This window comes from Endocarpon pusillum (genome assembly GCF_000464535.1).
Source record: "Endocarpon pusillum Z07020 unplaced genomic scaffold scaffold1719, whole genome shotgun sequence".
Taxonomy (NCBI): Eukaryota; Fungi; Ascomycota; class Eurotiomycetes; order Verrucariales; family Verrucariaceae; genus Endocarpon; species Endocarpon pusillum.
Window position 1 is genome coordinate 233,809 of NW_006916062.1, and position 25,972 is coordinate 259,780.

The following is a 25,972-nucleotide window of genomic DNA, read 5'->3' on the forward strand; positions in this document are numbered from 1 at the left end:
GGTTATCATGACCTCTGTTGGTCGGGTCGTGGCATTGTGTATCATTGATATGGCATAATCCTTAAACACATGCTGAACCCTCAGGCCTTGCCCCTTCAATGACCGGATCAAGACGACGTTCAAATGCAACCCGCCACGAAAGGAAGGAAGGAAGGGAGGGAGGAGGTTGGTATTTGGAGAGTGTCATCCTATTTAAATCTTTTGCCGTCCTGTGATGCTGGATACCTATCAGAGATTGGATTGCATCTGCAAGCATCTCCCTTTTTCAATCCGACATCCACATTTCGCCTCCAGCGTGGTCCATAATGCGCAATAGCCCAGACGACGATGCTACTGAACGCCGCCAGAGCCCCGAGCCCGGTGAACAACCAGCCGTTTCCAATAGCTGCGATCAGGGGCTCGGCAATCACCCCTCCAATGCATGCAAAGATGTACTGAACGAAATTGTTGCAGGTAACTCCCGATAACGCCTGCGGAGGCAAGAAATCCGTGAGCATGGTCGTGTTGGTAGTAAAGAACACAGCATGCTCCCGCCGCTGAAGAAAAAGTGGCCGATAAGCTGGCAAAACACCGCCATATTAGTTCAAACCCGGAATCTTCCACTTGTGAGTTAGGACGGGATCAAAAGGTTAGCACCTCACAGGTACAGCCCAAAAGACTCCCTTCTCGGCCGTCCAGCCATACCAGATCACAGCAGCAGGATAGGTGAACGCTACGATCCAAGCACTTTCTAGGAGGCGGTATTCTGGCCGATAGATCAGCTTCCCGTGCTCGTTATATCCAGCTTTGTTTCGCTTCGCGAGTCATTATTTTGTTGGTCCATTCCCCAAAACATACTGGATAATACGTATCCGATCGAATTGGGAATGTAGACCAAGCCTACCTCTGCTGTTGGAAATCTGTAAGGAGGACTTGAAAATGTCAATACAGAGCGAGCTTGCATTTGTCATTGGCCTCGAAGGTACTTTCGACTCTATCCCAGGCGTGCCTGCGCCAGCAAGCAGCCTTTCCCGAAGGTGGTGATTCGTATGGGCTCGAACATATACTTATTGTTGATATATTTTATCCAGCGAAGGCCTTATGACAGCCCTTTTCTTTGGCTCACTTGCGGACACCTATGACCGGAGGGTTATCATGCTCCTATCACTCACTAGTGTGTTCCTGCATCCAGTCTGGATCATGCATATCTGTGGGTGAAAGGCTTTCTTCGATTGCCCATGCTGACACATACAAACTCTGTTTTGCGTGCGGGCTGGGGTCCATATTTATGAACACTTGGCGAATACATCGGTTGTGGGCATATCTGCTACTGATGCAAGAGTTGGTCGGAGTTGGTCGACCAGCATAGACCTTAGAAAGCAAGGGTGTTTCTACAAATCAAAGCACGCTGTTAAATCATAGCGAGCTGCAAGGAAATTTTATCCACCGAGATTGGTGTATCTTTATGCCGGATCCTAAGAGTGAGGGGATAAAATGAATTAGGTTCCATTCCTAATAGCGCTTTGATGGTTCGGTCGTTTTATCTCCCTTTCTCTAAGTTATTATCTTCGTAGCATACAGACTGTTGTGACATCTAGATGCACACCTAGAAACGAGACACCGCAACCTCGAAGCCTCTATCATGAAGATTCGCCCATTGGTCTCTTGCTCGGCAACAGCTGAATAGCGGACACAACTTTGACAGCAATTTGTTGATCATCATAGAAAGACAGATGTTGAACCTCTGAGAGGGCCTATTGGCCAGGTTTCATACGCGTACTCCCTGCGTTTCGCCTGCTTTTGATTGGTCAATTTTTACTGCAATTTCGCTTCTAATTGGTATAGCCAATTGTACGTGGATCTACGCTCTCCACCCCTGGTTATCGAACAACTTGCTCTCTACGCACTCTGCACAGCAGGTTCACAACAGAATTTCTTGCACCTTTTCTGCAGGAACCCAAAAAATCTCAAAGTCTTCTCCCTCCGCTGGATGTCTTTTTTCTGCTTCAGAGTAGAATCCACCTGAGCAGCATACCAAAATATGATTTTCCAATTCCCGTCCGTCACCCTCTGAGTGACGGGCGATGGGTTCGGTCACTAAGGCGGGTCGGGCCACGTCGGACGTTGGGGTCGGTTGAGCATGGGTTGGCGCAGTAGCAGAGTGGGTATAGGGACGGAGAGAAGTTTGACCGGAACGCCGGTCTCCTTGAAAGTTTCGCGCATTGCGATTTGTTCCAGAGTCTAGTCGATGTCTTTACGGCCTTTTGGAAGAAGATATTTATCCGTCTGGCGATGCCGCGATGGAGAATAGTGAGAACCAGGACTTTCTGATATCGACCGAGACCGTACCGCTAGAAAAATTAAAGAAAGCTCTCCGGGGGTTCTCCCCCAGGCTGTAGAATCTGATAAAATAAATTCTTTCTTATGTGTGTGTTTTTGATTTGAAGACGTTACCACAAGTGGAGATTACTCAAGAAAATTGATCATAACATGATGGTTTAAACTCTTGACGATTAAGCTATTTTCGGCGTTTTGCCCTCGAACGGGTAGCGTAAAACTCTCGGAGTCAGGAGAACTGATGCAAGCTCTTTATATCCTTCATCTCCTGTGGATTTTGCAGATAGCAAGCAGCCGGATAGCAACCGGATAGAATCCATAGAGTATCAACTCGATTGCTCAAATCTTGCATATTATTCTGGCGGTTTCTCGCTCTAACCTATTTGCCAACCGGCCTACATTGATCGACCGAGCGAGTCCGGAGATTCGGTCATTCCGAGAGAAGAATTTAGTTCATCCCGCTCGAGGATGGCTCTTAAGAAAAACTAATAGATACTCTACCCAACTTTGCAATCAGGAGGGATTTGGTAACTCATCCTATGCGGGGCCAGAGAAGGATCAATTGTACCCAGCTGGGTATCGACACAAACATAGGCACAAACATCGTCAGCAGAGTCCAACGAAAGATTACTGCATCTGTGACGACTGCAAGAACCAGGATGATGATGTGTGCACAGCTGCGCTGAAAACCTCTTGTAAGGATCTAGGATGTGAAAGGAAAGTTCGAAATCGGACCCATTCTGGGAGGAGCAGCCTCCCAAGAGAATCTACATCTCGTCAAGCAACAGCAAAGTTCAGTCCGTACGCAGCTTGTACAACAATACTACCTCAGCTCACTCAGGTTTGGTGAAATGAATGTTCGCCATCATTGTATCAAACCTGCAGATGGTTGCTTAGCAGGCCTGAGTACCAGACCTGGCTCCCAGCTACAGAGCCGTATGAACATGTCCACTGCTTAAGCTCCAAACCCTTACGTGGTAGGTGAAAAGGCGCCCCCCCAGGATGCCACCACCATGACTCCAACTGAATTTGCTGTCCCTAGTTTTCCGTGCGTAAGTGGATCAGGAGTGAACGCGAACGCTGCTAAATAACCCCAGCCTTTGTGGTTAGAGAGCACTGGCTCGGCTCGTCCCGTTTGGAGAGAGATCTACTACGTACAATGCCTCCAGCAACCGAGAAAGATTCTTCTAGCACTGGTTCCAACCAACTCATTCTTGACTATTCAATCTGGCCCTCCAGAGATACTCTTACTGTTTCGTTTATGATGCTACATTCGTCTTCCACGCTCAGTGGTTGCATGATGCACGGTGCGATACAGAATCCGAGAGTACGCGAATCGCAGATCTTCTGTCAACAGCTGTACTTCGTCTACATCCAAAACGCGGCTACTTCGGGTTCAGGCGTCAAAACGACCTTGGACGTCACATGGGACGATGGATCGACTACTCCGTTTCCCGGGGCGTGTGGCTTCGACTACTAGCATCGCATGTCGCAACGAACCTGCAATCCACTCCAACAGTGAAGGAGTCAAACACTCCGAAAGGCTGGCCAACTGACGAGCTCGTCATCCCCGCAAATCTGCTACCATAAGATCGAAGCGGAGAATCTAAGCCACGAAAAATTATTTGCCATGAAAGCCTGGATCCTTGACACCCTGCTTCCCGATGAACTTCCAGGAATCTTCAAGCTGACTGATCTTCCCGAGGTCAACACCCACACAGAGAGCACCCGGACAAACAATCTTTTGACCACGTTCTCAAACGTCTTTTCGGGGCCGTCTTCCAGCCCTCAATGCGTCCTACAGATTTCCACGTTCAAGGTGGCCTCCTACTACCACGAATCCGGCCCTCGCGTGACGGAATTGCCGAACTAGGACATATCGGAAAAGCCTCGTCCGCATGTCGACCACGCATACTATAAAATCTCAGTCCGTGTCCAGGGATTGCATGCTATTCATGGCCACTGCGGGAAATACCTTCGTCCATACCTTTGCGGCGCTCAACACCCTCCGTGAGGAGGAACCAGATCTCTACGAGGCGCTGTGCTCAACCATTTATATCCTCGGCCGTGTCGCGCAATTCTAAAAACCCACCCTTATACCAGACTACCGTGGACGCCGCCGTACGCAAGATACCAGGCTATCCGGACGAGCTGAAATGCATCCACTGGCACCCACATCTCGCGGGGGTATCTGCACAGTCCGTACGAGCAATACGAGCGGGCGCGACGCGCACACTGCAAGTTCCAGGAGATCATGCGTCGTGACTTCGCACCAGTTGAAACTCCACTTCAGCCCGGGAGATATATACGTGTGGGATAACTTCCAGCTCCTGCACGGGCGGGAGAGGATTGTTCACCACGCCCAGGACGGCGATCGGACAGACGGTCACCGAGCAGGTGGTCAATGATGACTACTGCATCAAACAGATGGAATTTCCGAGTCGCTTTCGTCGGCGAGCATTGGCCTGTGCAGACGCCGAGAAGGGAGTGGGGATCGCTTCGTCAAGCTCGTCAAGGAGGTCACGAGGGGGGAGAATACAATACCAACAGGGATCCAGCCAAGGGTTACTAATCCAACGATGGTGAACTTCTTCTCCCTGCGTTACTGATTGATGGACCATGGTTGGGAAAGGCTTACGCGTATCCGTACGCTGTAGATATGGGACACGGCCCTTTCAAACATTAGCAGTCCTGGTTGCTTTTGAGATTCTTTCTGGGCGATTTGTTACCCTTGTTGTGCAGTGGAGTTCTTGCAGGTGAGAGTGCAAGGGAGTTCAAAGACTCGGTGTCATATACGTGGTACATGTACGGAAATGAGAGGAAGTGATCCTTCAAACCCCCAACACCACCACTGCTACTGCTATCAAAAGAAGAGAGGCCTAGTAAGATTGTAACGAGTCATCAGCTCCACCGCCATTCCGGACATGGTACCGATTCCATTGCTGATCAGATAGTTATACGTTCACATTCACGTCCAAGCTTGAAGTCAAGGAGTACGAGAGAGATGGAGTTGAAATCAGGAGACGGTTGATGTCGGAGCGAGAACTACTGTGCGATGGGTCAGATTCTAAACTAAGCTATTGAAGAATACTAGACGATACTATCCATCTAAACCATGTCAATGGAGAATAATACTTCGCCCTTTGGCCCTCTCTCCTCTGAACGCCACCTCTGCTTACAGCTTTACTCATTCTCGCTCCGTTATTCCTCTTTCACCCCCAACAATTCTCCTTGTTTAATCCTCAACCGAACCCTCTTCACTTTCTTGCACATCCGTGGTAACAATCACAACCCTCTCCCCCTTTCCATTCCCATCCCCAACCGGATCCCTCTGAGCATTCCCTTTACTTGGACTACCCTGAGGCGTCCTAACCTCGACCGTAACCCTCACATTCCCCACTTTACTCCTGCTCCTACTGACTCTCACTCCATTTCTGCTCTCCTCATTTCTCATCACCCTGCTCTGTTGATGCAAGGTCCGACATGCTACCCTACCCCGGATTGGGGAACCTGGAGCGGAAGTGGAAGCGGAAGCGGGAGCTGAACGATTGTCTTCCACTTGTACCAAGGAGAATGGCATAAGATCATTAGACTGACGTTGCGAAGAGGTTTCATCGCCGGTCTCGGTTGCCACGTCGCCATGTTCGTCCATGTTTGCAATATTTGGTGCAATGAGCAACTCTTTTTCATCGTCAATAGTCATGTCACCATCAGCACGCTTCATTATTTCGCCGGGCACTGCAGCATCCCTGAAATTGCGATCTTGCTTGGGAGAGATGATTTTGCGAGGTGTCAGTGGTTGCGGACTGAGTTCTTTCGAAGGATGGCTCTCATGAATTTCACGGTGTTTGGCTGATGGCGGCATATCTCCCTGCTGCATCACTGCTGTCACGGTATTTTGGCCATATGCGCGCTGTGAGATTGCATCCTGACTTGCCACTACTGCTAGATCATTACCTCGAGGTTGCAAATGAGAAGCGGTATCTATAGTCTGCTCAGTCAAATCGGTTCCAGCATTTACTCCAACACTAGACTCTCCAGGTGATGGTGAAACCGTCCTGTAAGCTGGTAATTTTTTATCGAGCATGAAAGCCTTCCACCTCAGAAATGGTGATTTCGTCGCCTGCCCGATGTCTTGGGCTGCTAACGCTTTCGGAATAGTCCTTGGCGAATGAACGCGTGATGACAATCTTGACAATGCAGCCTCAGACTGTGGGGCTGTTTCGAACGTGTCTTCAAACTGAGAAGTTGCAGACACAGCACGACCTCTGGAGGAAATGAGCTGGGGCAATGCAAGTGGAATAGGTCCAGGCCTTGGCATTGGTGTCGTGGTGTGTGTGCTGGCAGGAGGATCATGTTGGATAATACCGTTTGCCTTACTCCTTGTAGCACTCGCTTCTTGCTTCAACAATCCTGGCACACGATGCAATCGATTTTCATCTGGCTCTAGCCACCAGTGCTTTTTCAATGGAGCTCCCGCGATGTGCCGGTGTGGCTGGTCGTACATAATTTGCTTGTCACGTTGCACCATCTTTTCAAAGGCTGCTGTACGCTGTTTGACGGGACTTGGAGCTTGACGAGTTGATATGGTGGGATTCAGAGAGGAAGTTTCCTGTTCCGATTTCATGTCGCGGAATGAATAGACAGAGGGTAAGGGGGAAGCTGCCAGCGGCTCGGACTCAGTACTACTTCTTGGCAGAACAGTCTCGGTGCTCAGTCTTTGCTTCCTTATAGGCGAGGTTGAAGTTGACGCACTCGATGGATAATCACCATCTCTCCTACCGAAGCCTTTAGGTGTAGTGACTGACATACGAGGACGACTAAAGTCGCGCCCATCTCGACCGCAGCGTACAGGTGAGCCACTAGACTCTGTCTTAGTCGACTGCCCCTTTGACGGACTGTTCATGCTTAGCTCAACCTGAGAGGGGATGGACTTCAGGCGAGGAGATTGTTTGGCTGACGTTCCTTCGACATCAAGTTTGGCTTGTTCGTCAAGGGCATTGTCAATTAGATCCTGAAGTTGATGGATATCGGCGTCTTGTCCGACAGGGGACATATTCACATCCGTCAAAGGTACAATCGGGGTCCCCGTCCTCCTATCATCTATGCATCTTAGTCGAGCTCGAGCCTCAGAAAGTTGAATTTGTGTTGTTGGTTGTGCGTCCAATGATGATTGCCTTTTCTGCGTTCTGGGTCTCTCTGGAACCTGCCTTGAGAAACTGTGTAATTTGTGTTGTCGAAGAGGCATGGTAGACTCATGACTCGTCGAAGGTCTGGCGGGTAGGCTGGCGTGGAGAGTATTCTCGCCTGCGTCAAAGTTGGTAATAGGTTCATGACGGGCAGCATCAACTTCTTGGATCCGCCCCTGTTGGCTACACTCCTTTCCCTCTATTGTCGGCGGGCATGCTGGAGCAGCGGAAGTGGTGTTTGCACGCCTAACTCTCCCGATTGGAATTTCGACTTCAGCTCTTTGGGTTGAACTCCGGGTCTTCCCAGCTGACTGAGGGCTGCGCGGAGCTTGACCGTTCTGGAATGCCTGAATTCTGGAAGCCACGGTACCATGTGTCGGATTGAAAGCCTGCCGAGGATCAGAATTGAGGAAGCATTGCCCACTTCTAAAACTTACCATGCCGAAGAGTATACGTGGCAGGCCACATTCTTCTCGTAGCGGAACTAACAACGTTATAGTCCAAGAGTATATTGAAGGTGTGGAAAGAGAGAGAAAATTGTGCGTAGACATCGAAACATTGAGGACCGAAGGCTTTAGACAGAAGTTAGGGAAAGCAGGAGCTAATCGCACCACAAGATAGAATCAAATTGGGAAAGAGCAGTCGCAACAGCAAAGCGAACCACAGCTGCAGTTTTGTTAGGACTGGAGCTTGGAACAGTAGTGAATCCATAGAGTTCCAAGTTCACGCTCTTTGTTTGAGATAATCTACAATACGTCGAAACGGAACCTGGTTCGATATGTACAATTGAGTTGGGCATCACTACTTCATAGCTGCCTGCAAGCTCTCAAGCACCTGTATCGTGTCAGCAAAAACAGGAGTAGTGTTTCAATTGAAGGCTAACCTCGAGCTCAATCTTGGCTTCAGCGATATCTTGCTCACTTCCGCTCCCGCCCGCTATCTTTGAAGCCTCGCTAATTTGTGATCTTACAGCTTCGTCGCTGAAATCTTCTAGTGCGTAGCCCTCCACAGCGTTGATGCTGAGTTTTGAGTCTGGTTGAACAACTGCAAAGCCGCCAGATACTGTGGTTGGCAAGTTAGCCACCCCGCCTGGCTATAGCGCCGAGCTGATCGATGGTATACGAACAGAAGAATTGTTTACTTCCACCACTCTCTTCAATGATCTCGATCAAGCCAGGCTTCAGCTGCTCAATCGATGGAACGTGGTTGGCGAGGATTCCCATGTCTCCTGATTCGGCAGGTATGTTGACCTGTACACTGTGGGGAGCGGCATCAGCATTTTGGTTGAAGCTCTATAGAGGAACATGTCTTGTGATATCGCAGAAAGGCAGTGAAAGAACCGCGTACACATCGGTGGATTTGTAGATAGTCTAGCGTTTCAGATATGTCAGTGACAGTAAGAGCAGTATTCAAGGACCGTGTCGCAGGTGTAAAGCTAATGAAGCCTGGTAGTCGGCCAGTGAAGCACACGAACCTGGTGAGGAAGAGCTAGCGACAGCTTTATCTTGTCTGAGATCGCTTCAGCATAACCTCTTCGTTGGACCGCATTCTGAAAATTAGTCGGGCGGGCTCTGAGAGCCACTCTTGAGAGACGGAATGCGCTCATGTTGGTGACGAGAGTCATTTGTCTGACGAACTTGATGTTATTTGAAAGCGAGGAGCTTCGTTGGAGAGGTCCGGAGCTATATGAGACTAACCAAAGAAAGTCTAGCGTTTTTCATTTCCATCTGGAAGCCGGAAGCAACCCGGAAGCAACTCTACTCCATAACTCAGTTTAATATGCATGAGTCGACATTCTCAACGGCAGAATTCCCTGCCTTACAGGACGAAATCCAACCAAACATATCAGTCAAAGGAGATGTCTAATAGGCACTGGGTATATCAGGTAAACAATGATGGAACGCACTCTTTGGTGGTGCCATTGTTTCCCAGCAGTATTACCCTGTGTAAGCTCAAATTCTATTAGGTAGACTCTTGTCTTCCATCGAACTTCGATGTGGCCGAAGCTAGTATCCACGTGGATTCGTGAGCAACGAGATACTTTGGAGATATCATCCAAACTCAGAATGATTACATTTTGCTTGTAGGCCATCCTGGTGACAGGAAGATGCACCGAAACATGATGCCTTTTCTAACTGCATGTCTGTAGTCACAAAGCATATCTTATGTGGTGGAAGAACAGAGACAGTGTGCTGTGAGAGCCTCAAGATCGACACAGTGACAAAATAACATCCATGTGAAAACATACTGTCACAGTGATCAAGAAAGAAACCAGAAGATAAACAGCTGGGCAGAAAGATGTAACTATGGTCGATCAGTGACTTGAACACTTGCACTTTCTATATCCTTGTACCGTCAGGGTAAGAAAATCTGCCACCACTCATTCAAAAAGTCCACCATCGCTAACTTGGCCCTGTGCGGAAGAGGTAGTATATCCCTTGTAAGGGTCTTGTCCACCCCATCAGAATATCTATCATTTGTCAGAACCAGAGGGTTGAAGGTCGCTAAATGGCCCCGGTAGGCTCTGGACCTCAAGCGAGTTAGTTTCTAGCTTGTACAGACAAGCGAAGGTGTTGAATCAGATTCCATGCAGGGTACCAGCGGCTGTACAGCTGCACCATCGTGTCTGAATTGCAAATTTGACAGAATAATAGAATATATTCAGTGTTCTGAGGAAGGATGCTGGTGTTCAAGTGTCCAGCCATCGATTTCCAGAACAGGAAATAGGTCTTGGTCTCCCTTACAACATCATAACCATAATGTACGATACCTCTTTGGGTAATGCAAATCATGTGAACAGTAGTGCAGAAGAAGAGAACCATGGCATCTTTCTTCAGCGGATGCCCTATGCCACGTCGCGCAGTGGAAGAATGGCAGCAACAAAGAATGAGAGGAACGACATGGCAAGAGGTTGATCTTTTTGTGGTGTACAATTGAATCGATCTGAGTGCAGCAAAGAGCTGCAATGACATTTACAACCAAACTAGAGAACTCGAGGCGTGTTTGATGGAAAAAGAGGTTGTGTAATTGTTGGAGGGAGTTAAACGACGTGGAAAGGCTGATCGAAGAGGCTGGTGACAGAAACAGGAAAAACATGCGATGTTCACCGCTTCAACTCGTTAACCATGTGGGTGAAGGTCAGATCATTCAGCCAGAGTGGGCAGGCGAAAGAATGCCGGATTCTAGATAGAGCTGTGCAAGTAGGAGGATAATTTCTGGTTAGGTCAATAGCTTTCAGAGCTACTGTGGTTCAGTCGTATCTTGCCTCTCTCTCTTCTAGAGCTGCATGCGTTTTTTCGAAAAGTTAGGGGTCGCGTCTTGAGAGTCTTGCCGCGGTTCTGGTCTGGTAGATAGCTTTGTCAGTGGAGGGATGGAGCAAGGACAATATGGCGCTTTAGCAGGTCATGCAAAGAAGTACTCCGTACCAATGTGCATTGTTACATTGGGGTAGTGTGAGATGGAGCACGGCATTGGTTTGCGGGGCCTTTAAGAGCGTCTTTAGCCCAGACCGAAGACAAGCATTAGCCAGGAATGCATGTGCTCTGGCGCCGCTGTGGTAGTGGCAATCGTGCTTGAGGCAAGGAAGCACATTTCTCACAAGCGGGTAGCAGGATCATCACGGCGGAACCGAGGTCAGCAGCAGCTGTGATTGGCATCCATTAATCGCTCATTCAAGTCACCTATCAAGTCGCTCAAGGCTAGGCTAGAATCGGGAACGTCAGGGCTAAGTTCAGCGCTATTTTCTGCGCACGATTCAGAGTGTCAGTGGGGGTACTGTAATAGGCGGCTACAACAGCTAAACCGATACGGAGTAGATCGAGTCGATATCGAAGCCCACACATACTCCGTATTACTGAACCCAATGGCTGCTGACACCCATCGTATCATGTATCACGAGCAATTAGAGGCTGAAAATTGGAAGAATTGCGGTATCGGAGACCTTAATACCCAGAAACATCACAAGACTACGGCTCACGAGAAATCGACACCGCTTGGTCCAGACCGAGAAAGTCGAATGAAGGAAAGAGGAGTCGTGTACCAATGGCATGAGCGAATGAGGCATGAAATTGCAGGATGTCTTCTCGACGGTTCTGTCGTACCAAGTTGGGCATTTATGAGAACGCCGATGCGAGCGGGGCACCCTTCGCATCGTCGTGGTTGGCAGTACGGAGTACTGGACCTGAAAACGACGCAATAATGGAGAGCCGCCCAGAACCTGGTACTTGCGTGGGCTTTCATCGGGCGATCTCTTCAATTCATGCCGCAGCTTGTGCGAGAATGCAGGCTCGCATGGTAGTGTGGCACCAGCAGAGACCCTGGACTGCGCAGAAATTCAGAAAATGACTCTCTGACTTCCGCAGGCAAACCATGGGCAGAAACAAGACTTGTAGCGAGGGTCAGAAGCATCATATCCAATGCCAAACGAGCGAAAAGAGGGGCAAATTATTGATCTAGGAATACTGATATGTGATATGGATCCGTATCAGGAGATGTAAGCAAGTCGCCTCTACCAGTAATAACAATAACTTGATAGTGGGGGAAAGTCGGAACACGGTAAGGGCAAGAGCTGGGCTGACGCGTGAGCAAGAGGCATCAAGGGTTACAGCCGCCAGAGCACGACGCCAGAGCACGACATGACAATCGGGTGAAAACTCGACTAGATGCAGACTGGGAAAAGGGATCCTTTCGCGCCTAACCGAGTAATATACTCTCTTTCATCCGCGGCCGTTTTCTTGTGTCTCTTTGCTATCGATCACTTGCATCAGTATATGCAGTATGTGCAGGTGCCGAGCCGGGCCTTGTGTCTCGTCAAACGGGGCGGTGTCTGATGGTCTTCAACCCTGAACCCTTTCATTTCAGTTTCTTGCGTCTTGTTCCCCACCCACACTTGGCGCGGTTGGAATTAGTTAAAGCCCGAAGCACAGACCACCAATTCTCCATTTCTAGCAAGCTTGATTGGTGATGCCCCGACCTCAAACTTCTTCCCACCCACAACCACAACGCCACTTATACGCACACCTCAGTCGCCAGCACACACCCTTCCCAGCTTCCTCTGCCCAGAGTCGTCGCGTTACTCTCCGTACATTGACGCACAATTCCTTCAAGCAAACGTGGTGCCCAGTCGACGCTGAAACATTCCATTTCTTGTTTCAACATAGTTCACTTCGTCACCCGGCACTCCAACGCATAGCCTACGACATCTACCTGTAACCTCAGCCTGCAACGTCAACCTTTATCTTGGCCTGATCCTCACAACAAGCAGCTCGGAATTTAGTCATCAAGGATATTCGGATATTGGATCTCTCCACGGGCGTCCTTTTCCACTACTTGACCAAAAGTCAAATCTCTTTCCCACACAAATGCCCTTGATGTCGTCGTTATGACCATGACCGTGGTAGACGAGTTCTACACCTCACCTTCTTCCAGCATCTCAGGACACAGCACAGTCTTACAACTCGCAGGGTAGCTTGATTGTTATTGGAGTGATCTGTTTGGCCAAATACCAGATTTATCATGGGGAATTACCAGGAGGACAACAATCGAAGGCAATCTGCGATACAGAACTTACTCAGCATGTTTCATCTGTCAAACACCAGCAATCCTCTCAGCTCCGAGGAGGAGATCACTGGCGATGTTGACGAGCCACCAGACGAACCCCTTTCGCCGCTTCAAATGAATCCTACGATGGTCCAGCAACCCCAGCAACCATCAACCTACACTAGATCTGCCCTTCCCGCGATGGATCGTAAAGAATCGTTGCTTACTCGCGCACTTATGACCGGGTCGAATGGCGACATCTCATCCTCTCCCACCTCCCCAATTTCCGGAGCTGCATCTAGGGCGTCCACGTTCAGTAATGCAAGCGTGCCCTCTACAGCAGAACTCACGAGCGATGCCGATGACACAAGTCCCACTAGATCTGCTACACCCAGTCCACCTTTGCCTGTGGCTCTGTATCACGAAATACATGCAACAAACAAGACACCCCTTCCTCCTACCAGAATCTCTTTCGCAACTGGCAAGCAGCAGGAGAAGCTCGTAGCAGATGCGTCTGCGGAGTCTCAAATAGAGGCCAAAATGGGTCGAAAACGCTGCATTACGTTTGCCTGTGCTAGCAAGCCGGCCGTGAAGGAACCTCACGCGGCCAAGGAAGAGAGAATGGAAATTGCGCAGCCACCAAAGCGAAAATGCTTACTTACCTTTGCCTGCCCCGCCCGACCGGCACAGAAACAGGATCCTGGTCCGGAGGCAGCCGAGGCGCGAAGGGATAGTGGTAGTTCTTCTGCCAATGATATTACAGCGCCTTCCAACGAACCTCATGGAGGTGAAAGACAAGAGCACGCCCAGCCGTGCAAGGTACCGCTTATCACGGTCGACACACGAAAAAATGCCCTCAAATCTCCGACATCCCCCAAGCAGTCTGATGTCAAGTCGTCGGATGCTTCTCCGTTTCACGAGTTCGCCACTAGCAACGATCATGACGATGCCTGGGTTCGTGAACCAATTGATACGCAGCGTAAGCTAACGCTCTTGGATTGCATGAAGAAGGAGAATGCCATTCGCAAGATCGGTGAAGAAGCGGAGGAAGAGGCCGAGCAGGAAGAGAAGGAGGAGGATGAGTTTGATGATGACAACGAGGATGGGATCAACGAAGATGACTTTGCCCCATCCGACGACGGAAACGAGTCTGATAACGAAAAGGGCTTCGCCGAGTCTGACGACGACAGTGATGGCGAGTCAGAAGACCAGTTCTGGATCCCTTCTAATAATACCACGGCAGCCACCAGTGTTGATCACTCCTCTCCACACAGACCTTTTGGAAGGCGACGTCAGAGGGGGAGCTCCATGGATTCTCTGAGTGATCACGGATCACGTCAGGAGAAGAGATCTGAATCTGTTGACATCAAGCACCCAAAGCATCGTCGGACCTCAAAGGGCCATCAGATGCGTCCAGGCACACCAGAGTTACCCGACAGCACGGATTTTGTTTGTGGCACCCTCGATGAAGACCGCCCACTTGAAGCTGCTTACATCTCATGTCGTGAGCAGAGGAAGCGCGAGAAGCATATCCTCATCCCGCAAGACATTGATCCTAGCTTTCCCACAACTGATCCAGAGGACATGGACGAGGACGATGACGAAGACTTGGATACACCTGAAGACCATCTCTGGCTCAAGAATCAACTGGAGGGATCTGAAGACGACTCGACCAGAGGCCATGCATCAAAGCACCACAAGATGTGTTCTAAGTTGCGTTCACCCCGCCGTGCTCATTCGCCACCTCCCAAGCATGGTGTCCACTGCTCCCCGCCGCCTCCTCGACAGACTGTTCGTCGGTCTTCTCCTGCTCCCAACAGCCGACTGTTCGGTCACTCACCACAGCGCCTGCACTCCCCTCCACCAGCGATGAAGTGGAGATCACCGCCTGGCACGAGAAGATCGTCACCCACTGGTATGGCGCTAATGCCCCACCAAACCGAAGGGCTCGTCATCAGTCGGCTAGGTCAGCGTCCTCACATGACGCGTACTGCATCATTACCCCGTACACCCAATCCTTTCTTCCATAACTATCACGCGAGAACTCATCAGAACGATAGAGTTGTGTATGGTGGAATGACACCCGGACGGGAGATGCATGTTCGCGGGCCGGTAGACATAGTGATTGGTCTCGAGAAGAAACGTCAGAAACGGAAAGAGAAGTTCTGGCGCCAACACTGTCGAAAAGCTGCCAAAGAACAGGCTGAACGCAAGACTCTGCGTGGGAGAGGAGCTGAACGAATGCGTGAGTTGGGCTTGGAATGTGCGGAACGCACCAGAGGTTACGGACTCGGTCAACAGCCTCCGCTGGTCATTTCTCTTTAGCACCCTTCACTTCAAGTTGAAATGCCTTTTCGCTTCCAGTCTTTCCCTTCTGTATATACGGATTTATTGCTTTTGGTTCGGGCTTGGTCCTGCACATATATGGCGCGTGGTGCGGAAGACTACCATCGTGTCGTTACGATATTCAGCATTAGCGTCGTTGGCGTCTTATTTCTGGGACGAGGCACCGTTTGTTATGTGTTGCGCCTTTTGAGACGAGCATTTCGTAGGGTCTGCGATAGCCTCAACGTTGGAGTAGATGGAAGCGGTCCACAGATGGGCACTGCACATATCTCTCGAGCTACTGAAGCTCGATCGAGACCGGGGCAATCAGTATATTGTATCCGAAGACTTTCTTGTGGCTGATTCCATTGAGGCCATCGATCATAGAACGTGCCAGTCCGTTGTATGACCAACCAGATGTTGTAGTACTGGGAGTGCGGCAACCATGATCGTATTACTAGGTAGAGCTCTCCTTGAAGAGGGACACACACTTAGTAGTAAGTAGTTGATGTGTCCTGACTGTCTCTCTTCGGCCGTCTCGGAACGCCAAGCGACCAATGCCAAGACATGACCTCTGCCCGACTCGGAGTGTCCGCAGAAATTCCATGGCCAGCAAAGGACAGTTTAGATATCTTGGTCCTGGTGTGACCTCTTCGCCTCGACAATCATTTCCATTTCCAACATACTGTTCTCAAATCCCTAGGTTCTCGATCAAACACAATCCTTTGGTCTCAGTGTTCTCTCCTCTGTCCCTGTCTCTTAGATCGTGCTATCCTGATTCCCACCACCATGTGGATCATCAACTGGTGTACGTGATCACACTCCATGCACCAGTCCGCCTTCGACTCTGGCGCCCGCCAGTACTCACTGTCCAATACTCACCTCTTTGTGTAGTCTACGATGTACTTGCCTCCCTGGGTCTCCTCAACAAACATGCCAAACTTCTGTTCCTCGGACTGGACAATGCGGGAAAGACTACGTTGCTGCACATGCTGAAGGTACGCTGCCCTTATCCTAGGAGCAGTTGTTGCGACTGTTGCCGGTGCTTCGTGATCCGCTCCCATACGGTTGGCACGTGCAAGTTATGAGCATCGCTGACTGCTGAATCTCTAGAATGACCGAGTCGCCATCCTGCAACCAACATTACATCCCAGTGAGAAGTACCGCTTGTTTCGGCGTGGACCTGCTACATATGGCTGACGTCTGAGCGCGCCCAACACAGCATCTGAAGAGCTCGCGATTGGAAACAACAGATTTACAACCTTCGATCTGGGTGGGCATCAGCAAGGTCAGTGCACACCCTTCTTTAACATCACATATGTATACCAGCAAGGGTTCGGAGGTATAGCTGGCGGTATAGCTTGTACTAGTTTGGCGTTCATTATTTATGATTGACGTGGTGTTTCTGAATAGCCCGCCGCTTGTGGCGCGATTACTTCCCCGAGGTATCTGGCATAGTCTTCCTCGTCGATGCCAAAGATCATGAACGACTTCCCGAATCAAAACTCGAGCTCGATGCCCTCCTCGCCATGGAAGATCTAGCCAAAGTCCCCTTCCTTATCCTCGGAAACAAGATAGACCATCCCGACGCAGTTTCAGAAGATGAGCTGCGACATCAGCTAGGACTATACCAGACGACAGGCAAAGGAAAGGTGCCGCTTGAGGGTATCAGGCCTATCGAGGTATTCATGTGCAGTGTGGTCATGAGGCAAGGTAGGCACAGGCTCGTGAGCTAGACGAACGTGAGCAGCTGACAAGATAACAGGGTATGGAGAGGGTATCAGATGGATGTCTCAATATGTCTAAATGCGGGAGGTTATGGACGCAGCGTGGCTGACGTGGATACGAATATGATGTGTGCAGCGAGCGAGCAACTTGAACGGTTCGGATCAGCGGACAGCAAGTTTACATTTAGATTCTGCACCCGACCCTGCAATAGGTGGGACCTATACTGGTGAGTGGCTCTCCCAGCAGTCCACTCGAAAAGACTGGCACAGAAGGCAACCAAGCAAGCTCTGCATCCGAACTGTGGGAGCTCGATTTGGTACGCCGAGCTCCCCGAGTCAGCTTGCACTATGATACACCAAATCAAGCTTTCCCGCATTGTCTTCTACTCAGAACGTTACTTGTACTCTATAGCTGAAATTCTATCTGGATACTTTCGTGCCTTCCCTAAAGTGCTTCTCACATTCACTCATCAGGTTTGTACGAGACAACATGTTAAGAAATACATCCCCCTAAAATGACCTTGGAAAGCGTCTGCCTCTCCCCTTGATTCTGGTTCATTCTGTGCAGCATTACTCCCTTTCCTTATCGTTGTCGTCGTCGTCATCCCGCTTCTACTCCCTCACCACATCTTCTTGCTTGATCTCTACATCTCATTTCCTCGCGTCCGCCCGTTGTCCGTTGTGGCTTTGTTCGTCTGCTACTACCCTGTCAATCCCCCAACTTTCTCCCGTGAATTCTGTCTGTTGTTCAGTTATTTTCCCTCTCCCCTCTCCTGCCCAAGTGTGCAACGCAACAAAGAACCGGAATACTCGTCATCATCATCATCATGATGGAGAAGAGAAGAAATACTTTATGTCACACCGCGCTCTGCATTTACCATGTCTTTCCTTAGAGCCGGCTCCGTAGATGCTGCCCGTGGCGCATGGCACCGCTGGGGGAGGAATGCCCCCGGGGGATGATGAGGGGAAGGGAGAGCGGCGGGCCCATACTGCATCGGGGCGGGCATGGGGGTTGGGAGAGCTCTTTTACAAGAAGCGGCACGCGGACCCTTGAGGCCGGAAACGAAGTATCCATACCATGGCAACAGAAGTGTTTGCTCAGATCGAGGTTTCCGATGGCCATGCAGAGCAGGTGGACCGCCTGCTACCAGTTTGCGGAGCAATTACGAAACCCATAATAAAGAGGCAGCTTCGGAAGCACAATGCCTTACAGTGAGCCGCTCTCTCCGCCTATGGAGATGCTCAATACGCTCTCGATCCGTTTTCTCCTTGCACGTTTGAGAGGGCTCTGGCTGGCGGATTTGTTTTCTACGAGTTTGAGGTGCCTCATCTTGACTCACCGACGTCTTTGTTCCATGCTTTGATTCCTCGGCAGGAAGAGCACCTTCACGATAGCCCAGTAGCTTGGATGTTTTCGACTTAGAACCGCGGGGCAAGAATGGGGGGAGGGTCGGCGTTTTTTCCCGTGAACATGAATCACATCCCTACGTTGATACACCGCTCTGTGCTGTGCGCACCATCTATGGTCTAGCGTAGGGACGACCATGAGCGTCTATCTGGACGATCAGACATTCGCTACAGTGTAGCCTTTTCTTTCATGGTCAAATTTGACGGTACACGGCAATCTTCTTCGCCCCTCGCCCAATGGCTTCTTTCTTTCGGATGCTCATTCACTGATCCAGGGCGTAAGGAGGTTTAGTCAGATGACCGTAGTAGGCCCATGTAGTTTGGCGGGCAGACCGGTTTGGTCGGTTATCAAATACCATAATATCATCTGATCGATCGATATCTTCCTCATGACATTTCCTTGGGGGGCGACCTGCCTGACCGTTAGGAAATGAAGTTCTGGTACCTCACCTGTTCAATCTGGGTTATGCCAACAGCGACAAGGTCATTGGCGCTCTAACCAGAAATGGATATCGATCAGCCATGTGTGTCAAAGACAGGTCATCGAGAAGAGGAGGGAAGGCAGAAGCATACAACTGAGAGCGTTCGGGTAAAGACATGGGTTCTCTTGAAAGCTCGATTGGGGAAGAGTATGTCCGGGCTAGCTGCCAAAACGAGCCCCTTGCGAGTAAGCATAAGTAGATGGGGTTGAAGGCCTGAACTGGACGATATGTTGCTATGTGCGCGGTGTGATGAAGATACGGCGAGGCACATATGTGAAGCGCGAGAGCGCGAGAGCGAGAGAGAGAGAGAGAGAGAGAGAGAGAGAGAGAGAGAGAGAGAGAGAGAGAGAGAGAGAGAGAGAGAGAGAGAGAGAGAGAGAGAGAGAGAGAGAGAGAGAGAGAGAGAGAGAGAGAGAGAGAGAGAGAGAGAGAGAGAGAGAGAGAGAGAGAGAGAGAGAGAGAGAGAGAGAGAGAGAGAGAGAGAGAGAGAGAGAGAGAGAGAGAGAGAGAGAGAGAGAGAGAGAGAGAGAGAGAGAGAGAGAGAGAGAGAGAGAGAGAGAGAGAGAGAGAGAGAGAGAGAGAGAGAGAGAGAGAGAGAGAGAGAGAGAGAGAGAGAGAGAGAGAGAGAGAGAGAGAGAGAGAGAGAGAGAGAGAGAGAGAGAGAGAGAGAGAGAGAGAGAGAGAGAGAGAGAGAGAGAGAGAGAGAGAGAGAGAGAGAGAGAGAGAGAGAGAGAGAGAGAGAGAGAGAGAGAGAGAGAGAGAGAGAGAGAGAGAGAGAGCATCAGCAAAAAAAAGAAGTTCGAGCTCAAGGTCAACGCTGCCAATAAGTTCTTCGCATTTGACAGACAAGCCGTCCTGTCTCAATGCCCAGGATCTGAAATCTGATCCCAAGCCCAAACAACGCAAGAAAAGTACATTTGTTGAGTCTAGCACTCCAAGACCGCTGCAGCTCAACCGCAATACCCTCATGTGACCGCAACCTTTTCTGAGCAACCAGCCAGGAAGAAAAGTTCCAGCACCAGAGGCCTAAAGTAATGACGCAAGAATAATTGAGAGTATCACGATACCGCCATCGACACGTGGAAACCCTCCTCCTTTCCATCCAGATCATCATTGCATTAAAGTTCTCGTTTCTGTTCTCCCGCCGAATAAGGTATACGGTATGCGGGTCAAAGCATTGGGGTGTTTGTTGATGTTCTTGCTATTTGAGGACACAAGAACTCGATAGATCGATAGGTTGCATTTGAACCGCGTGAGGCGGAAGAAAAATACGACAAGGACTCGTAACGCGAAGGCGCATGGTGGTGGTGAAGAGTTGAGAAGTAGTGAGAAAGTGGGATGTCGATGGTGTGTGTATTGATTTATCTCCGCCCGAACCTGCTGGACACGGAAACATTCGTATCACTCTTCAACAAACGGCTACTTCTTCTTTTGCTTTCGAGGAGGAGTGATGGGTCTACCAGAGCCCATACCACCGTAGACGTACTTTTGTTTCTTCTCAGCCGGTTTCAGGATCTGTTGACAATTCGTTAGCCTGATGTCAATTGCAAAATATCTCTTGGGCAAAGTTCTACCTGGAATGAACACAGCAAGCTTTCGTCCACGCTCATCATTGCACCAGCATTGTCAAATTCTCCGCAGTAATTGGGGGCGCTAAAGAGCGTGACGAGTTGTCGTTTCGAGAAGAATTCGTAGCCGTCCTCCACGACTTGATGTGCTCTACAGATCAAATCCATGTCGTGCTTTTGAAGGAAACGAGAAACAACATCGGGTCCGAAGGTGAAGGAGACCCCTCGATCATTTTCGCTCCACCCCGTTATGTCTTTGTCGGGGTCAGACCATAGCAGATCACATAGAAGCCCACAGTCAGGAATCTGGTACAGTCAGCTTCACTCTGGAGCAGTAAAAAGGGTTTCAAATCTTTGTTACAGAATGGTGGGATAATGCAGGGGATGTGGCTTACATCGGTAGGACGCATGACACGCCGTATTTGCTCCATGGAGTTGAGATCGGGACTCAAACCACCATGCATGGTAAAGATCTTCTCATCGATGATTGCTGCAATGGGTAGGCAGTTGAAGCAGTCAGTGAACGTTTTCCACAACTTGATGTTATATCTTCTTTTACACTCATCATAAAAGCCGTAGATGCGGTTGATGGATGCGCATTCGTGGTTGCCTCGCAGAATGAAGAAGTTCTCTGGATACTTGATCTTGTATGCGAGCAACAGGCAGATGGTTTCGAGAGATTGTTTGCCTCGGTCTACATAATCGCCAAGGAAGAGGTAATTTGCTTCGGGTGGAAAGCCGCCATATTCGAAGAGACGCAACAAATCGTAGTATTGGCCGTGAATATCACCGCAGATCTAGCGAAAGCTCAGTATCCTCTCCGCTGCAAGCTCATGTATTGATGTACTCACCTTAATCGGGGCTTCCAACTCGAGCAATATTGGCTGAGAAATGAAAATTTCTCGAGCCTTGGTACATAAGTACCGAATTTCAGCCTCTAAGAGCTGTACTTGTTTCCCAGGTCTACTTCCTCGGACTTCAAGTAGGCGGTCAATGACAGAGTCTAGGTCCACCTCATTTTGGTCGGCCATGGTTTGTGCCTATCACACAGAGCGGAGCAGGCAGTGCCTGTCAATTGACAGCAGACAAGAGGAAACCAGCTTGTGTAATGCAATGTTTGTGCACAATCTGCCAAAGTGATTAGTAGGCGTCTCGAAATGCAGAGCTGCTTCTCAGCCACTGATGAAGCCAGTGTGGGGAAAGTGTAAAATGCGCGTACCTTCAGAGTGTATTGTGATGGAGTCTGCTCTCCTACTCTGCTATCAACTCCCTATCCTCTGCAGTGCTTTGCCTTCTTTTCTGGCTGACTGATCTAGCGTAGTCTGGCAGCGCAGACGAAAGGTAAAGGAGGCACCAAAGTGCAATCGGGCGCCTAAAGGTTGTGAAGCAAGCAGAATTCCTTGCCCCTTGCTACCGTATCGACCAGATAATGAAGTATAGCTTGCAGAAGTTGTTCACAGATCACCTGTCTAAAGATGTGAATGAAGCTCCACTTTGCGGGTGCGGGACGAAGAGAAGGCTGCTTTCACGGGCAGAAACTCTTCTTGTGGGATTGGATTGAGATTATGCAAAGGCGTCTGGAACGTATTCAACGAGCTTGTAGCTTGCGGCGGCTGCTTGTGATCTTCGTGATGGTTCAGGCAGAATTAGCAGGAAAAAGCCTGTTGGTGTTGTGGATGCTCTATTTCGATGGGTCGCAGGAATGTTACGGGCTTAGCGTGGATGATTTTCTGGCGGCAGTGTTTCGTATTTCCCACCACCACACACACCACACACTCGTGGCAACTGACAGCGCTCAACATGCAACCCAGATAACTTGTACAAGCTACTAGTGTTCATCCGTCATGGTGTCCTGGTCAGGTTGGGTGTTTAAGAGATACATGCATTGCCAGCTTTTTACCAACTGCGTGCAGACGTGATCCGACTGAAAGAAAAGGCGCAATTCGATTCTGGGAACTGGCTTGTTGTGAGCCCTTCTAACTTCCCCTGCATCATCCATCACAATCAATACTCATCTCGGTATTGCAGAGCAAATTGCAGCATTTGATAGAGTTTGCATCGTCATGGCAGTCTAACTGTCTGAATTCTTTGCGAGGTGTGGGTAGAAAGAGCTATCACTGTCCAAATCATTACCATTGTCCAACAGTCACTGTCCCCCTGGCCCGAGTTATCTCACCAGACAGTCCCCCTCTAAAATGCCCTACATAAGTACCACTTTCAGAAGGTCAGACCTGTACCATATGGAGAAGATTGATGTCCAGGGTGCCTCTATCAGATGCAAAGGATACTTCAGATACTTCATCGTCAATCTTATGTTTGGCTTGTGGTACGGTATGTTTGCAACACAGTGATCAAGCTTACTTGGGTGTAAGGATCGGACTGAGGCTTAACGGAGGACTTGAAGCTATAATGAAGGGGAAGGAGAGCATGGAGCTCACTCATGTTTCTAGGAAGTAATGCAGTGGTCATGCACCCATAAAGTTTGTACCATTAGAGCTCGTTCTAGGACATTGGGACATGAGTCTGTGCGCCATAACGTCTTTTTGAATTAGTAATGTTCCTCAGAATACTCCGTAGTGGCAATGATACTAATCTGGCTGTTGTAATTGCTGACAGCATAATAATGAATATGGTTTCGTCTAGGGGGTCTGGCGCAGGGGTCACCCCACTCGTGTCCCATGCTCCTCGCCAGCAACTACAGGTTCATCGTCTTCATCCGAAGAAGTAGTAGCAGCCTCTTCATCGGTATCGGCATCATCGTCAAAGAAGACTGAGCTCTGTCGCCGAACTTCTTCAACAATGCTGTTGTGTCTCCGAGATGGCCTCCTCAGATCTGGCCCTGGCTCTTCTTTGTCTCGCTTCATCATCGACTCTAACACGCCGTTCCGCACGCTCTTTCTCCTTGCGTCTTTCTCGCCTCCAAGAACGTCTTGGTCCTGTTGCCTGCGTACATAGGTTGGGGGTGCATGATCACCCTTTGTGCCAGATATGCGCAGACCTTCCACCACCATCTTCTCCACCCTCATTCTATTGTCGATGAATTTGATCTTTGGCCAGGCACTTCGCTCCCCAGCTTGGATCATTCTGGCCAAGCGCACGGGGGTAGGATCGCTCAAGATGTGCCAGAAATCTGCAAGGACGATCTTCGGCCACAGCGTAATAGTACCACTGAACCTCTGCAACCAAATCTCGCTCCAGTCTTGACCCAGTGGTCTTGGGAGGAGCTCGAGATGCCGCAAAATTTTCAGGTATTTCTGCAGGTCAAGCTTGATTGTCGTTTCAATAGAAGACCCAAGGAAACCTCCTCGCCAGCCTCTGCCCCGTCGATGTGTCACGGGACGACCAGGAGAACCCCGTGGCGAGAAAAAGAAAAGATTGATGTGCGGGTTGACCTGTGAGACGATCGAGAAGTTGACATTGAAGTGCAAGTTCAAGGCTTTCAAGGGGATGTCAGTCCGCAAGGAACCGTCTTTCCACTTATGCCCGAAAGAATATGGAGCCAGTGTCCCTTCGCGAGTCTTTCGCATAAGCACCACAGGGTTCAAGATACCAGGCACAGCTGCCGAAGCCAAGACTGCACTCCAAATAACACAATCGGGCGATGTCAAGTAGTTTGCTAAGATAGTGGGAGAGTGCGGATCGGATGGGACACAGCTGACGTTGAGGATGCGGCCAGTACGCTCATAGGCTTCGCGGAAGGTCATGCTACCACGGCAGAACCAGGAGCTCGCCCTGGCCCACTCTAAAGAATCAAAACGGGCTCCTGTGTGCCACCAACGTCGGAGCCACGTAAACAAACTGTCGGGGCTTGCTCGGATACGATATGCTAAAGCAGGCACAAGCAGTTGCTTCAGTTCATCATCTGTTCGTGTTGCGGCTAAAGCGGCAACAAGAGCACCACCAGATGTGCCAGTAATGATCTGTGGTAGATTTCCAGTGCCCAACAGAGCCTTGATAACGCCAAAGTGGTAGTAGGCGAAGGTTGCACCTCCAGACAAGCAAAGAGCAGTACGCCCGTAGTTCGTGTCAAGAACCTGCCTGAAAAACAGCTGTTTCTCCTCCTGGGATATTTTGGTGCTTTCCGAAATGGTTTTCAAGCTTTGCTGGATCTGTTCAACAAAATCTTGCACAAGATCTTTAGTCCCATAATATGTCTCGCTGTACAGCCTTGGGTTTTCCACGCCAACGAAGTTGCTTTTGATGCAGTTCTCCAGCAGTGTCTTAAGTGCTTCAACTGATTGCGCTGATTCGCCCGCATTCTCACCTGCGCTGTCCTCGATCTCAGCCTGCTTCCTGAGTTCACGAAGCTGCGCTGTAACCCTCTTAACAGTCTTATAATCATAGTAAGCATATTCGGCCTGCATTTTCCAGTTGTCATTGCCTAGGTAATTGTCCAGCTGCTTTGCAGCGTCGACCCATTGGGAATAGGATGTGGTAGATTGAAGCTGTCTTCGAAGTCGTTGCCTGCGTCCAGTCCATGTTATGAAATGCTCATAGGAATATATGTAAAGTCTTGTCAATCCGTATACGATTGACAGAAACACCAACCAGCCAAATACGAAGGCCAGTAGGGGCCATTTCAAGATTGAGTAGACGTAACCTTCTCTGGTTTCGTCAGTGCTACGTATCGGTGTTTTCCGCCGTGCCCTAGACCTTCGCACTCTTTGGTATATTGGACGCCAGTCGTTCAAGGCGGTGACAGGAGCAGCTTCTGGTGCTGACAATGCCCTTTCGAACGCGTCAAGGTCATCTTGGCTAATAAAATCTTCATTGAAGTCAGGGAGCGTACGGGGGTCATAAGTAGTCTTTTGGGCGTATGAGACTTCGGAGGGATTTTTGGCGCTCGAGTACCATGTCATGTGGGTCAATCAAGACATATATGTCTGAGGAACGTTGTGGCAACTGAAGAGTTCGGTTTCAATAGTAATACAGATGCAGGCCCAAAGACCCATGACGAACTTGGAAAACGCTTGATTGAGGATGCCCGTGGCTGCAGCCCATGAGTGGTGGGGGCCATCGTCAAGGGACTTGGCAGCACCAAGGATGAGTAAGCAAAGGGAAGGCACCCATGTCTATCTCTCCCATCTTATTCCCGCCTCTATCAACCCGATCGATGAACTCTAATTCACTCCTGTCCATGAATTTGGGATCTGAAACAGCTCGCCACAGTTCAGCCACATATATGAAACCAATACCGTTCCAATCCGGCTTCGATAAAGCACTGACTCTAGGCTAGGTTACTGCGCAGCTTGATTGCACGAAACTAAGCCAAGCGGGAAACGGGCTGACAAGCACGATGTTTTGCGATGTGGGTGGTGGCATCAGACGTAGAGAGTAAAGCGCATACATCCAAGGCCATTGAGTGACACGCCCGGTTCACTAATCTCGAGCAAGTGTCAAGCAGCTAGAATGGCCAAGAT

The 25,972-nt window shown here is 49.7% G+C and overlaps 4 protein-coding genes across 4 annotated transcripts; 1 reads left to right on the top strand and 3 right to left on the bottom strand.

Annotated features, from left to right (window-relative positions):
* Positions 1–5,551: 5,551 nt before the first annotated feature.
* Positions 5,552–8,728, bottom strand: EPUS_00917 (uncharacterized protein; the record flags this gene model as incomplete). Its single annotated transcript, XM_007802476.1, has 6 exons — positions 5,552–7,894; positions 7,943–8,077; positions 8,167–8,251; positions 8,311–8,339; positions 8,389–8,567; positions 8,632–8,728. 6 exons carry the CDS (start codon positions 8,726–8,728, stop codon positions 5,552–5,554), a joined length of 2,868 nt encoding a protein of 955 aa, XP_007800667.1.
* A 4,351-nt stretch (positions 8,729–13,079) lies between these two features.
* On the top strand, positions 13,080–17,174 carry EPUS_00918 (uncharacterized protein; the record flags this gene model as incomplete). Its single annotated transcript, XM_007802477.1, has 6 exons — positions 13,080–15,288; positions 16,263–16,366; positions 16,482–16,521; positions 16,591–16,722; positions 16,782–17,081; positions 17,134–17,174. 6 exons carry the CDS (start codon positions 13,080–13,082, stop codon positions 17,172–17,174), a joined length of 2,826 nt encoding a protein of 941 aa, XP_007800668.1.
* A 3,229-nt stretch (positions 17,175–20,403) lies between these two features.
* On the bottom strand, positions 20,404–21,583 carry EPUS_00919 (Serine/threonine-protein phosphatase PP1; the record flags this gene model as incomplete). Its single annotated transcript, XM_007802478.1, has 4 exons — positions 20,404–20,499; positions 20,559–20,858; positions 20,948–21,349; positions 21,404–21,583. 4 exons carry the CDS (start codon positions 21,581–21,583, stop codon positions 20,404–20,406), a joined length of 978 nt encoding a protein of 325 aa, XP_007800669.1.
* A 1,629-nt stretch (positions 21,584–23,212) lies between these two features.
* Positions 23,213–24,916, bottom strand: EPUS_00920 (Patatin-like phospholipase domain-containing protein; the record flags this gene model as incomplete). The annotated part of the gene is made up of 1 exon (XM_007802479.1): positions 23,213–24,916. The coding sequence occupies one exon, from the start codon at positions 24,914–24,916 to the stop codon at positions 23,213–23,215; it is 1,704 nt and encodes a 567-aa protein (XP_007800670.1).
* Between the last annotated feature and the right edge of the window lie 1,056 nt (positions 24,917–25,972).